The 15,920-nt window shown below is 34.0% G+C and overlaps 1 protein-coding gene across 3 annotated transcripts in view; it reads left to right on the forward strand.

Annotated features, from left to right (window-relative positions):
• The window catches only part of SYT1 (synaptotagmin 1), a 285,194-nt gene that overhangs the window by 187,138 nt on the left and 82,136 nt on the right, over window positions 1-15,920 (forward strand). For all 3 annotated transcript variants that reach the window (XM_072401415.1, XM_072401412.1, XM_072401413.1), the window contains 2 exons: window positions 3,070-3,253; window positions 15,717-15,901. In XM_072401415.1, the coding sequence (XP_072257516.1) occupies window positions 3,085-3,253; window positions 15,717-15,901 (354 nt within the window). In that variant the 5' untranslated portion in view covers window positions 3,070-3,084. The remainder of the gene's footprint in view (window positions 1-3,069; window positions 3,254-15,716; window positions 15,902-15,920) is intronic.

Genomic DNA, 15,920 nt, shown 5'->3' on the forward strand with positions numbered 1-15,920 from the left:
ATAAAAAACAAATCATGTAGAAACTCATTTCATGTTTCTGGTATTTTAAAATTACAAACCCATCTACAGTGATAATACATGAAAATTAATTTGAAAAATTAGTATTTGATAGCTCTACACATATATTTCTTTAAAATTTTATTCTTTTTGGTCATAATGAATCACAACACTGGCAGGGATATTTTCCATTTTAAACCATTTCGTTTTATGTTCAGGATCATACAAAGAAAATTCACAGGATCCTTACTTATAATAAAGGCATCTTTATGCAATACCAGCACATAAAACAGAGATTCCACAGTGGTCCAGTTCTATGACAAGCCAAAGTTTTAATGTCCTGAAAGGCCTAACATTTAGTATTGTACTGCAACCTGTGCTGGTATTAAACAAAGGTTCTTTTATTATAGTTCTGATGAGCTGAGCTTTTGTTGGACTGTCATGGTTTTGTACTAATGTAGAACATTGTTCAAGCTTCTAGATAGGAGGTAAATGGTGAATGACCCATGGTTAAGCTGTAATTCTTATACAAAGAACATAAGCATCAGATTCAAAAGCAAGTAAGATGGAGCATCTTTTTAGGTGCTTTAAAGTACCTAAGGGCCTAAGACCTATATTTGATAGACATTTGAAACCCATCTAAAATAAATGTAAAAAACAAGTCCTCCTTTAGTCTGTTTTTATCCATGGGTAGTGTCTACCAATGTACACATAATAGGACAAGTATCTCTGATATTTCTACTGATGATGTGTTTATTCCTGTAGAAAAATCATAAGTGGCTGTTAAATTTAATGGCCTGTCAAGCCAAGCCATTTATTACAAGGCTTTTACACTTTCAGTGTGTCAGTACAACCCAACTTTTGGATAAGACTTTTATGTTTTTCTGGTTTGATTGAGAACATATAATATAGGTAATAGAATAATAGCAAAATATTGGATGAAGTCATGGAAAATTGGTACAGTGATGATTATATGAAAAAAGTAAATTTTATATATACATTTTTAAATTTTAAGTATATATAATACCAATACTTTATTCATAGTTGTACAATAGTTTATACTAATTTATATATATATATATATATATAAAACAACATGACTTTTATAAACTATTTGCGTAAGGCAAAAGCACCCATGTTAACCTTAATGTTTAATCTCAACATTGTTCTGCTCATAACCAACAAGAATTTGACATCATTTCACTTGGCCCTATGTTCTGCTCACTTGTCTTTCACTGTGCTTTCTTCAGGCAAATATATATAATAGAGCACACTCTAGCCTAACCCAAGACCTTTCAATAGCACAGTATCCCTCTAGCAATCATTACAAAGCACTGTATTACTCAAGTCAAACATTTCCTGACCTGAGTTGCTGTAAAATTACGATTATAATCTTCACCTACACATATCCTGAAGCGCAATTTTAGGATCTTACAAGTGTAGGAAAAAATAATAATACTAACAACACTAATCGTAATACTACTATACATATGGCTATAAAAGTCCGCATGGCTTTTATGGCTTTGCTGCCCACTGATAAAATAGTCTTTGGATTTTATTTTGGTCGCATAGCTACTAAGGCACTTATCAAAGGAAAATGTACTCGGCACTTATCTTTCATTATTCTAAGTACACTAAAAAGGCTTATTTAATACAAACTCCATTACTGTATCATGAAGATGCTTAGTACGTACACCAATTATAAGTACCATATATGCCTCATGCAAACTGAAAGATCTTCTACATATAACAGACACAAGTGGCACTGAAACCCGCCATGTTCCATTAAGGCAGGCACTCACAGAACTTTAAAAGTCTGTTGACACAGGTATAATCCATTTTTGCTTTTTTTTTTAACAAAAAACATTTTTTTTCTACATTTTTTACAAACAAGCCTTTATTAAAAAAAGGAAGGTGAAATCTAATGGTTATCATATTGGAAAGTGCACATTATTAGTCTTTGCATATTTTTTTTAAAGTTACCTCCTTATGGGAGAGTTCCTAAAAATCATGTTTTAAAGACTTAAAAAACATGATATATTTGTAGTAGTTTACAAAATAAATACAATCAACTAATGGTGTTGAGTTGGTAATTTGCACTGTCCCCTGTGTTAATAGTGTACATAATGTATCAATATTCATACATTTTGAGATGTATAGAGAAGGTCACAAACATATATATATATAGGCATATCATATTAGCAGCCATTTATATTGCCAAAAAAAAGGGAAAAGCCTTTAAGAATTGTCTTGGCCTATGTCTGGCACTTGGGAGCATGGAATACTTTGTAAAAGGACAATGTGCATGGAATAAGGCTACCCAGGACCTCCAGCTGATGGACATGATGTAATAGCTTGTCTGGGTGATAGCTGTTGTTTTCTTTGATGGACAAGCTATTAGCATGTCGATCAGAGCGAACAACAGTTTTGTTCACGCCTTTTCCCCAGTGTCATCATATCATGCTGTAGTCCATGTGGACATAAAAGTGACAATTAAATGAAATACTACAGAAAACCTATGAGGGATCAGCAGTTATTTAGTAGGATTTGCAGGGGTAATACCAAAAAAAGTGTGACAGTACATTCTCTTGTTATTGTTATGGTAATTATCTTCACCATTTTCTACCATCATTATCGTCGGTCTATTGGCCTACCCAATAATTTACCTATCCATGCAATCCCACTTTAGGCACTATTTTTTCTTATTACTACTTTTTGATTTTATGCATAGTGATAAAGGAGCAGTCCAATAAAGGTGTCTCTAAATGTAATATTGTAGTTACAATATTGTACTAAAATGTTTAAGAAACATAAAATGAAAATTAATTTCAAGCTTGTTTTTTAAAATCACATTTACTGCATGCCCAAAGAAGCTTATGGGAGATAGGAGGAATGTTTTCTTTTTAAATATTATATGAAGCAGCACCAATGAATGCACAAGTGAAGTCATATTTATTTTGTGAGCAGGTGCACTGCAGATGCAGCTTTTGATGACTTTCACTAGCTGTGAGATAGAATTCATCTTGGATCTTTTGAAATAATATTTCTCCTGTTATCTTTCATCTGCAACAGTTCCTTAGGGCCAAAATGAAGTCAAGCGAGAGCCGTCATGAGGCGATGACAGCACCCCAAACAACAATTGTCGCACCTGCTTTACGGGAGAACACCACGGAGGCTGTGGCTCCAAGCGATGGGAAAGATAATCACTTTTCAAAGCTCAAAGAGAAGTTCATGAACGAGCTGAATAAAATTCCATGTGAGTAGAAAAAATCATGCAACTTTTTTTTTCCAGTGAAAGCATTATAGCACCATCGAAATCATTTATTTTTTTATTACGATAACATATTCAGAAAGCACTTTCTGCATATTTAGGAATTATAGTACATTACTTTACATTCTGACTGTTTAATAGTTTGTGTGCAAATTGCCAGTTTAACTAATTGTATATCAGGGAAAACGGCTAATGAGTCCTATTGATCTTCATTTTGTAATAAGGCCTATAGTTTGTGTATCTTAGCTTTCAAGTCCTATTGTTTTCTGTTAGACTTAACCTTCCGAAACCTGAAGCCATACTGTTATTTGAAGTAAGGCCTGCCAAGTAATATTTAGTGTATAATAATGTATATTGCAAAAAGATTTAGATTTTTTTTCTGTGCACAGTTCTAAAACAATCTCAAGTCAAGCACATGGGTACTTTCACTCTTCAATAATAACAGTTTTTGTCTTTCAACAAATAACCCGGGTCATTTTTAGCCACATAAAGAATCATAACAACACTTTTTTTGAGATAATGTAAGTGTTGAGATAATGTAAATGCATTAAAACTTATTAAATATGTTACTTAAAACCATATAGTAAAAACACTCACAATAAAAGAAAAGATGTGTATACAAATCATGTTGCCAAGGTAGTTAATGATTAATTCCCGATATCAGATGCTACCGCTGTGATCTCTTCACTTTTGATTTGTACTAATTTTGTTCTTAAAAGAATGAGATAGGTAGGAGTGAGTGCACTAACATATTTAATGCATTTTGCATTACAAAAAAGACTGTTTCCTCAAGAGAAATGGAAACATGGATGTGTCTTGGAATAGCTAATTGCCATGTGGGATGTAAGCTCACTACATTTTTACAAGACATTTATCCAACTATGTATGGCTGTTTATAGAACTTTAGTTGTGATGGTATGACACCTGTCCCACTGTGGCCTGAATCTGACATGTTGCTTCCTGTATTCTGTCATTGATGATAACTTATTTTATATGCTTCCATACCTCCAGTCCTTTTATCTACTGGGAAACACATTGGGCCTGATTTATTAAAGCTCTCCAAGGCTGGAGAGGGTAAACATTCATCGGCGAACCTGGGTGATCCAGCAAACTTGTAATGGATCAGGTCCAGGATTAAAAACATTTCATAACAAATAGAAAATTACTTTTAAGAAATCCATTCCAGGTTTGCTGGATCAGAAATCAATCATTAATTATCTTGGGAACATGTTGTGTAAAGAAGTTTTTTCTTTTATTGTGAATTTTGATCCTTTATAGTTTTAGACAGCATGTTTAATAAAGTTTTATACTTTTACAATATGTCAGTATAATCGTTGTTATGATTCCGTACCTGTATTTGAATATTGATGAGCAAGGTAAGTTGCTGTGATTGGCACAAACTGTTGGCTACAGTGATAATAATTATTATTATTAATAATTATTTAATAGCACCAACATATTATGCAGCGCTGTACATTAAATAATAATAATAATGTAATCATTTATTCTTTAACTCTTCGTCCTTATATTTAAACCACATATGCTAGTAAAAATGTCATCCTATTCAGCAAAGTCATGTGAAATGGCTTATACCTGAAGTATTCAACATATATATATATATATAAGCCTTCCTTTTTTTTAATACCCTAATGCTCAGCTTTTGCTTTTTTGTGTTATTCTTTAAAACTATTTCCATTCAATTCTGGCTACATATAGATATTTCAGCTTTTTCAATACCATTGTATTTCATTGCAAAAAGAACCAAACAGATCAAGGAAGTATACCACCATTACTTAGGTAATTTCATGGGGTTGATCGGAGTTATTGCTAGGACATGATTCTAGTTCATTTTTGCTATGGATAGTTGGTTCAAAGTTTTTGGAAACGTCTCCATTTTCCCATATCATTGTGCCTGCAGGTGGCAGAATCTAAATATATCTGAATTCTTAAAATCTCAGACGAATGTGCTGTAATCCTATTTGTATGGATTTCCTCATTCCTAAACTCGATCGATATTAATAAACAAATAGGAGTAGCCCTCTGTAATCTTGAAAACAGTGTATTCCAGTGTACATGTATCCCTATTTACAGCCCTTGGTAGTCAAACGTTGGCAAAATATAATGGACCTTTTTAATAGTTGTTAAATGATTTATACGCAGCCATGTAGTTGTAATAAATTATTCCATAGTGTGCTCATGCGAGCTTTGCTCAGAAACTTGACTTTATTCCCCGAGCATGTACAGTTTACCAAAATAGCAGACCTTCCATTATCTGTTTAACCAGAACCAATTCTTTTTTAATTTCATTAAATACATGGTGTGATCTCCTTTAAAACAAGGTTTCTCCCTGGCTGTGGATAGATCTCCATAATAGCTGCCTAGGCTGCTATGGTTGTAGTTATGTTCTTGATGTTAATCCTTAGGGACTCCTTTAGGGAAGTTTGTGATTGTTTAACAGATTTGCACACAAGTACAGTTTTTGCAGACCAGGGAAGGAGCACATTTTAATGGTTTCCTTATCGCCAATAGTGCGAAAGCATTTAAAATCTGACTTTGCCGTTTTGAATACCATATATTTATTTTGTACTGTAGGCATGAACATGTAATGAGCTGTTAAGTTCAGACACTTATACTGACTTCACTTTGTACACTTTAAACTAGAGGTCTTTTCATGCAGATATGTGCAGTATTTGATTTCCCTAATCATAAAAAAAACATCATAAACTCATCAAGACCTGCAAATAATGGATAATGCATTTGTTTAGGTGCTAGAAAAACAATGTTTGTTTTATACATGTGTGATGGTAAAAGTCATCTGTCTTCATGTTGCTGAAATATAGACCAGAAAAACTGAAATCACTTTATCTAAACTATCTTAGTGACAGTTCACCTGAGACACAGAGCATTGGAAAGTTTGTTTGCTTGATATTAAAGATGAAATCGACCAGTGTTCAAAGAAAATAAATTTTACAGAGCCAAGTGAAAATAACAATCAATTTTACAGAAAAATCCCATAAAAGAAAAACGAATTTCAGTCCTAAAGACACAAAAATAAAGCTAAAAGCCAAGATATGTTTTCTTTATGGCTCTTTGTGACATCTTATCATTTCTAGAAACCATAATTTTAGTCTGTAAATGTATGAATACTTGAATCACATACAAATATACTGTTGAGTGTATGTTGAACCATACATGACCTGACAAAGCTGGCATTTACTGGAAATGCGTGTGAGAGGTTGTCAGTGTTTACAATGATTATCCTGCATGTTAGGAAAGCTCTGTTTCTACATAAAATGAATTGATCCTTTAAACATTAGGGGCCTGATTTATTAAAGCTCTCAAAGGCTGGAGAGGATACACTTTCATAAGTAAACCTCGGTGATCCAGCAAACCTGGAATGGATCTGGTCCAAGATTCAAAACATTTGCCAGCAAATAGCAAATGACTTTGAATAAATCAATTCCAGCATTGCTGGATCACCGAGCATCACTGGTGAATGTGTATCTTCTCCAGCCTTGGAGAGCTTTAATAAATCAGGACCAACAACTGGACTTGGCTAGTGTTTTCCAAACATTTCCATTACATGATACCCTCAGTGGTTTTTACAAGGCACCCTCTGGTCATGGCCAAAATTTTAAGTTGTCAAACACAACTGGCATTATAGCTTTCAGCTGGGACTCCTCTCAGTAAAGTGCTCATTTCATTGTAGTTCCCAAATTCCTGCTCCCTTTATTATAGTGCCCATATTAGGAGTCCCTTGATTATAAATTTCCCCATAGTGCTTCCTTTATTATATTTCCCCCAATAGTTCTCTCCTTGCCACCCATGGTGCTTCCTTTATTATAGTGTTCCCCATTAGCACCCACCATAGAGCTCCCATTATTATATTACCCCTGTTTGTGTCCCACTGTCCCCATATTGAAGTACAGAATAGCACATGTCAAAGAGTTCACTAGATGGTGATAGTCACTCCATATCACAGTCCTAACAGTTATGCGATCTGTTGACCCATCACATTGACCATTGGTTGAGCATGACTCATGAGAGCGAGTGCAGTACATGTGGCTGGAAAAGAAAAGTGATCTGGAAATGGAATTTAACCATTCAGTGTTTTGGCCCTCATTTGCTATTGCATTGGGGAAGCAGATGTGGCACCCAATTTGGCAAATATTTGTTTAGGCACATAGAAGAACGACGGAGAGTCCTGAAGGAGGGTGATATAGCACAAGAAGATCTCCTTTTGATTTACAACCACATTTATCTGCCTATTGACAATGAAGAATAGAAAAACAACTGAAAATGCCAGTCAATGAAAGTTTTTGATTTGTGTTTTTTTACCATCAGCCCAGTCAGTATGGTTTGACAGTAGTTCTATCTGTAATCGATGACTGATACAAAGTACACCAAAAAATCTATATCTCATATATATAAAATATTGTGTGCACATTTACTCTTCTTTATCATTGTTATCTGATCTCTGGATGCCGGTATGAAGAAGTAATTAAATCTCAAATGATCTCAATCCTATATTTGATATCTTAAGGTGAAATATCATAATATTCGTATCCATAACTCCAGTTGTTTACCTAATTGTCAATGGGAAATTGAAATATTATTAACTGTGATCAGTTGCCATGTTTATAAAGTAAGTGTTAGTAATTTATTGTATTGAAGACATTTGAAAGTCGTGTAGAAATAAAATAATTACTCATGTCAAACTCGATAAGCAACGATTAAAGCATTTAAAACCCAAACCAGGACATCAGGTTTTATTTACATTATTTTTGTTAAATTTTTAAGCTCCAGATGTATGAAATATGGCTTAATTGTATGTAGACTGAAAATATAAAGTAAAAAAATAGACAACATATGTCTTTCAAAAACAGTCATGTAGGACTTCATAAATTGGGATGAATAATGCACTGTGACCAGTAATGACAGATGAATTAGAATATTAATTGATTTTCATCCCTGAGATGGATCTTGGCAATCTGGCAGATGCCGTCTTTGCAGAATTGATAACAAGCATATTTTCCGTGTCACATAAAATTCCCCTTCGCCAGGAGAGAGGTGTTATTATAGCTATAGTCTGCTTGTCATTAAAAAGACATGTGGAATTACCAACAAGGACAGCACACCAGTAGCATTTTATTAATAAAATACCGCCCTGCCTAAACTTGTGAACAAAATAAACTTATTTTGTTGAAGTTGTTTTAATTTAATGTTTATTTCTCGCCTCCTACTTTGGATCATTAAAGTTAACAAACTGTCAGTGTCTACTGTCTACCATTTCATTATCTCCCCTAACAATTAATTAGGCAAAGATAAACTTTGTAGTGTTAAACAATAGCAAAATTAATTGCATAAAGCTGATGAAAGATATTCTAGCAAAAGTACAGTCTGGCATAACATACAACAAAAACCCAACTTATTGTGCATATAGTTATCATACTTGTATTTGTCCCACAGTAATGTCATCTAGGTTGAAAAGCCAATTCCCCACAATTTCCCTTATTTTACAATACATTAGTGTTTGCAGCCTTAATATATGGTTAGGTCAGATCCTGTTGACATTGAGAGCTGTACATGTGAGAAAGTAAGCATTGTGTTCTTGCTTTCAATTGTCACTGGTAGTCTTTCTGGTTTGTTTGCACTGCAATTAGAAGCTTACCTCCTTCCGTATGTACATCAAATAAATATTTTGCTTATAGTGGGTCTAGGGACACTTATGGCTGAGATTATGAGACTGAGTTTATCCCTTTCAGGTACTTTGATAATTTAAAAAAATTCTGTACTTAGAGGTAATATCAGTGTGGAAATCTGTAGGAATAGAGCAGAAACTTTGACTAAAGTTCCACTTCAAAAAGCACTATAACTAGAAAGTCCATTTAACATATTTATATATATGTCAATACATCTCCATGATTGTTGAGTAGATATACATCCTCCAGAAAAGAGTAAGATGATTAACTGAGGAAAATGTTCAAAATCAGATAAATATGGTCATGATATTTTGCCCAATCTTTTTTTAATGCCTACAAACCACAGCCTACATATCTCAATTTTCTTAAAAATGTGAAAAGATAAAAGGGATCCTTTGAATACAGGTTTTCATCATCTACGTCTGAAGTGCTGTACCAGAACATATTTAATGTCAGCACATCTCAATTAATGTTGAGTAGTTATGAATGCTTCAGAAAAAGGGTAAAATGATTAACTGGGAAAAATGTTAAAGGTCAGTTGACTATGGTCATGATATTTTGCCCATTCATTTTTCATTGCATACGGACCTCAAAATAGAAATAGAAACCAAAGACCTATATACCTGTTTTGGGTCTGGTAAGAGTATTTTTTAGGGTTGTTACTATATATATATATTTAAGCATCAAAAGAGATAATAATTGAAAATTCCATAGGGTAACATAACGAAAAAGCTCTAGTTGCAGAAATTAGTATCAATTAATATCAACACATAGATTAGGTCCATAAAAAAGATATCATGGGTTTGGCTGTATTCTTTTCTGTTATTGGTCCAATTACCCAACGCCTTTCACAAAGAAGCTTCCTCAGAAAATATGGGAGATTAGAATTTCAGACCAGTAGGTAAGATAGAATCATAGAAATGATGTTCCAGTAAATAGAAATGATTTGCATAGTCAATGACCAAGTAGATTTGTCCACCAGTGGTTTGCATCTAAAGATTTTTATAGACTTATATCTATCTGTCTGCATGTATTGTCTGGATAATATTGGCTACCATCTGAGGCAATCTGCATTACAATAGATTTTCACTCTTAGTGTGATGACAGCATAGGTATAGGAGTTTATAGTCAGTAGTACTGCCTGTTGATCTGAACCTTGCATTGTCTGAGGCAATGATATTTGGTACATAATAGGTTAAAACATTTTTGCAGAGCAAATTTAATTTGTTACTCATTTTAATGAAATCACAAAATCTGACATGTCGAAATTGCAACACTAAATTTTCTAATGTATTGTTCGCATTATGAAATAACTATGTACTTTTTCTGATTACACACTTTCCTCGACAGCTTTGAATTGCCAGTCATGCTTCATCTGACACTTTTAATTTAAAATTTTAATTCAAGTCCTTTAGTCATTATAAAAGTCACTGCATTAACTTCATACATAAACCACAAATGCAGTGAATGCATTTAGAGTTTAAATCAAGTGGCATATAATTATGCATATTCACATAATAGAAACGCTTTCTTCGTTATTTATTTATTTTTTAACATAATCAAGTAATGAAGGAATTTTAATAATTTTTACTACATTTTTAAGCATGGTCTGAAAAACAAACTGCAGTAAACTTTTCATATACAATAAAGATTTGAGAGTTGTTTTACTTGCAAATGAATTTGTGTCGTTGTTCAGCCAGTAGTACATTTTTACAGCTCCACAAAGTACCCTATTCAGGTTTCCCCTACTGCAGCTAAGTCGTAAAGCTTGAACATTACCCTGGCCCCAGTCTGTGATTGGACAATGACTGAATAGCATCATTTGTCCACCTACCAACATGTTTCTTAACATGAGTATGCAGCACACCAATTAGCTTTTAGTGTTGTACCATCCATTTTCCAGTCCAAATGCTTCTGTACAGGCGCTAACAATTCAGAGCCATTCCAGACTTGTGGTTGACTTTAGCATTCAACTGCAGACTCAACCATACTCCCAGCTGCACCAATTCAACTGAATAGGTGCTTTGGAAACAATTTTGTACACATAGTAGCTGAAAAGAGGAGGATGGGAGTGTTTGACAACAAGTCAAAACTCATTGACATTGCCATGTAGCTCAGTATGTAGTAAATAATATCTACTTCACTCAATACCTTGTTATGCTGTCAGCATGCATTTGTTAGCCAGCTATTACCTTTGAAGCAAGTATAATTATTTCATATAAATCTAATTACAATATGATGGCAAATATAATCTATTTAAGATCTTCTGACGCAGATATTCTGAACAGAAAAGAGGAAGCTCAGAACAGCAGTGCTTTTAAATTTATAAATAGACTTCTATGTCATAACTACAAGGGTGCAGAGGGGACTGTGTCTCCTGGGGCTATTAGGTCATGAGGCTGACTTTGACTGCTGATTTCCTTTATTTACTCGCTGTTCACATTGTATTTCATACAGGCTAAAGCATTTCTCTTTTTTTAACTTGTACAGATTTGTTTCTTTTGTTACCTGCCTCTATAGCAAGCTAAAAGTATTGCAGGAAATACAAATTTACCAAATTCGATTAAAAATAGGAATCTCAATGGTCTGCATAAAACACAGAATGTATTTGTATGAGAATAGAGAGGCTCCAGTTTACATTTTATACAAGGGACCTAAAGCTTTTATTTATAAATATGATGTCCTGGTATAAAGATTTTCCTGTAAAGCAAAAACAATGCTTTGGTTGGTGTGCACAATCTACAACAGAAATAAAATACAAAGTCCATTGCATATTTGCTTATGGATATTTCCTATGTGCTTGCTCCCTAGAATTATATATAAGGTACTCATGCCAGAATTACATTTCATTTTTTTAATGCTTTTGCACTTCAGGGATACTTTAAAAAAAAGCATTGTAGCTTTTTTTCTTTCTTCCATGCAGTATGGTATTCTTTTCAATATCATGGAGGGATAATGAATGACAGATTAATAATTTGCTTGAAAGTGGTTTTGATTTAAGAAAATTACTATAGGAATTTGCTTTCATGATAAAAATTATGCAAATACTCTTGTTGAAATAGCTGGGAGGAAGCCTTTTGTATCTTGACGTGTATGAACATTGCTGTTACTCTATGAAGAAGGAATGCTGTGACCATCCATGGAAGGTGTTCATTTTCTCACCAAAGACATAAATTATCACTTCAAGTAGCAATATCCTATCCAGCTTCTTGCAATCATAATTTCCACTCCATTTGGCTACTTTGAGCGAGCAATTTTCCTGTTTTCAGCCTCTGTTCTCTTTGACTAAATTACTGCTGTTGTTCTTTCTTTTTTTTTTCCATGTAGATGCTAAGAAAAGTATTGAGCACTACTAGAAAGGTATGATAGGAAGGGAAAATGATGAGTCCAGTGATGGCAGGCATTGTTATTAGTGTCTCCAACAGCAGATGGTTCTTGGATTCTCTTTCATCATTATTCTAGCGTGTAATCACACAAGCAGAAATTGGTGGCAGTTTGTTATGCACTGAAGGATGCATGATGAAGAGCTTTATGTGTCAAAACATCCTAGTGCACATCGTTTCTTCTTAAGTAACTATTTTAATGCCATTGAAAATTCTTTTCATGGTGAAATGCCCATCATTGGCTTTACATTACATCAAACTTAATAGCATAATTAGCACTGTCTATGCGGATCACTGAATTATCTGAGCAAATGTAGCTTTTAGTATTCTATGGCAAGATCTGTTTTTCAGTTTGTTTGCCATCATTCCTCGTTGTGTACAGTTTTCTCCATTTCTTGGTAAATGTGCTATAATTTTTACCTAGTGATCCTACAATAAGCACAACACCCTGATGCAGGCTGACAACACAAAAGCTCCATACTAATGGTACATTTTGAGAAAGATTGTTTCTAGGGCAGTAGAAGGAATGAGTGCTGTACACATAGCACTGTTCAGTTTTATGGAGAAGGGATGGGGTGAGATCAGCAGGTGGCACCCTGCTCCATCTTCATGGATAGGAGCAGGGGTTTACTAAATGACATTGAGGGACCACTGTACACATGATAGATTTTCACCCCAAATTATCACAATCTTTCATCTCCGGGTGGTAATCATTAAGTGGATCTATGCATAAATTAAGCCCCCACCTTGCAATTTGCAGCAGTGCTGGGCCCAGGTCTAAGACTAATAAATATTCTTCAGAATCACCATAAAGTGAAATGGAGGGAAGCATTAATTACTTTACCTATACATCTTTTGTCTGTCGCTTATCCTTTTTTAAAAATATCACATTCCTAATTGTAGTTATCATCCTTTCACTACTGGCTGATGCTGATGGTAATAACGCTGTTTCATTTTAAATTATCCTACGCCCTTGTAGCATAGCACTTTTTCCTAAGATATTTCTATCTATTCATTTCTAAGACTGTTCTTAAATCACAAAAGAGAGGAAATAAAATAAAAAAGGAACGCTATTCTGACCCCCCTAAAATCACAATAAATTTCATAGTAAAAACAATATACATGGAATTATGACATGGAGTTGATCAGTGGTATTCACAGATTATTGCTAATTGTTGGTAGTGGTGATTGCTCATATCTTCTTATATTCTTATCTTCAAAATGGTAATAAAAAGTTATCCGAGCAGACTTACAACTTGCAAAGCATTCCTTCTAATCTTTAAGAACATTAGAACCTATATATAGAAATATAGATAGTAAAAAATTTAATGCAGTCTGTTTTCAATTGTTGATAACAGTTTCACAGTATTTTTTAATCTTTTGTACTAATTCACAATTGGTTCCAAATTTTCTTCCATCATTAACCATAAGCCCTGTATTTCCAGTAACCATAGAAACTAGTGTCATGAACTGACATAATTGTTCTAATATGCATTTGGTACTGGTATATTAAAGTTCATATTTTTACACATATAATTGCATCTTTTTACAGTGTTGAATATAAATGTCTGTCTGTATAGACATCTGAAATACAATACAAAGGTGACCTTGAGCAATGCTTGTAGGAAAGTACACCATTTCTCCATGACTAAAGCAATCCTAGGGTTTTATAGTATATAGTAATAAATAAAAAAACTGGAACTCTGTGGCATGTTTAACAATGTTATTAGGAATGCAATCACATAGAAAATAAAAAAGAGTGAACTTTGGTTTGCAAATGAGAAAACAAAACCAAAGGAACTTCCTATTGGGGATTGATCTGCATTAACATTGTTTTTGTCTCATTTGTAATGCTTTAGAAACAAACCCTGTATAAACACTAAGAAACAGAATTTCAGATTATACATCTAAAATGTATACCTACATCATGCAAACCTACATGGTGTTTACAACACTTGTTTTATTTTCTTTTTATCTAGGTCCTATTATTTTTATTTGTCTAACTTGATACATTTACAACTCAATGTGTACTTAAAACACATTTTTTTTGTAGTTAAGGTGTAGAGTGGATGGTGGTTAGAAACTTTTCTATGTCGTTGGCTTTATCACTGCTAGGGAGGATTCACCCTCTTTATGTGTCCCAGTGACCTTTGTTTTTAAATTGATGAAAAATACAACATTTTCAGCTGACCTCAGAACAAGTAAAAAGGGAAAATGAGGACACTTGTTTTGGTGAAAAAAGTGAGGGTTGGCCTAATTTTGGAGAGTTTTCCTCACCCCTTTTGTAGTGTTTATAGGAAAGACACGATTGGAAATCTATGTAATAGAACCTAGAGCAAACATATACCTGATATGGGTAAGCAATGCCATCTCCATCTTGGAGCAATTTGGGTTTATTAAAGTTATAATTGTTTTATTAGACTATGGTTACAATAGTTGCCATTAAAATCTTTTTCTTCTGCCCATCTTTAAAAAGGTAATATTTCCCTATATAAATGTCAATGAAGACATATCTCAGACAAAATGTAAAAATCAACTTTGAAATAAATAGTGTTCAGGGTTCCAGATTTTTAAGTTGAACAAGAACTCAAAGTAAGTATCAACTGGGTGCCGGCTGTGTAAGATAACAATGTGTTTCCTGCCAACGGTTGCCATCAGCAAGTTATCATCAGTCGTGAGTCCATTGGCCTGAACAGTGACACGATTAAGTTCCTCAGTTTTCATTTAGACATTGCTGTAGTGTACCAGTTCCCCTAGTGTCTGTTGGTGAGGGTATTTATAATGTAAACCCATCTCGGAAAGTTACAGTATTTTGAGACTGAGCTATATTCGGACCATGGACATATTCTCAAAATGCTGTACAACAAACCCTCCCTGGCCTCTGTAGCTGCATATACAATAGAGCAATGCATTTTTGCATATTCAAGTGATGCAATTAGTTTCTCCAAGTCAAGTCCTAGCATTCTGCTCTTCCCCATCTTCCCGTGTACCCACTCATTGTTTACATGAGACATTCCAAGCCTGGCAGATTGCCATATCACTGCCGGTAAGTAGAGTGAGCGAGCTAATGAAATAACACTAAAAATACATTCTGTTGTTTACTTTGAAGAGGAAATGCTTCTTGGTGCCTGCAGCTACCATGATGGCTTATTTAGAAGATTATTTACAGTGTTCAGAATAAATAAATAAATATATAAATGTCTATAGCCTGGCCATAGTTTTCGTTTAAAGTAAACTTGTTACAAACCTGTTTTATATGCAGCGGTGTATTGTTTTTGGCTTCTGTACATCATTGATTACCTTTACCCAATTTGTTTACACATGTGTATATTTATATGCAAACGCATTGCTTTTGTTTTGCAGTGCCACCATGGGCCTTAATTGCAATAGCCATAGTTGCCGTTCTTTTGATTCTTACCTGCTGTTTCTGCGTGTGCAAAAAATGTTTATTCAAGAAGAAGAACAAGAAGAAGGGCAAAGAAAAGGGTGGAAAGAATGCTATCAACATGAAAGATGTTAAAGATTTAGGCAAGAACATGAAAGATCAGGTAAAAACTATTTTAATAT

This window comes from Pyxicephalus adspersus, chromosome 2, assembly GCF_032062135.1.
Source record: "Pyxicephalus adspersus chromosome 2, UCB_Pads_2.0, whole genome shotgun sequence".
Lineage (NCBI taxonomy): Eukaryota > Metazoa > Chordata > Amphibia > Anura > Pyxicephalidae > Pyxicephalus > Pyxicephalus adspersus.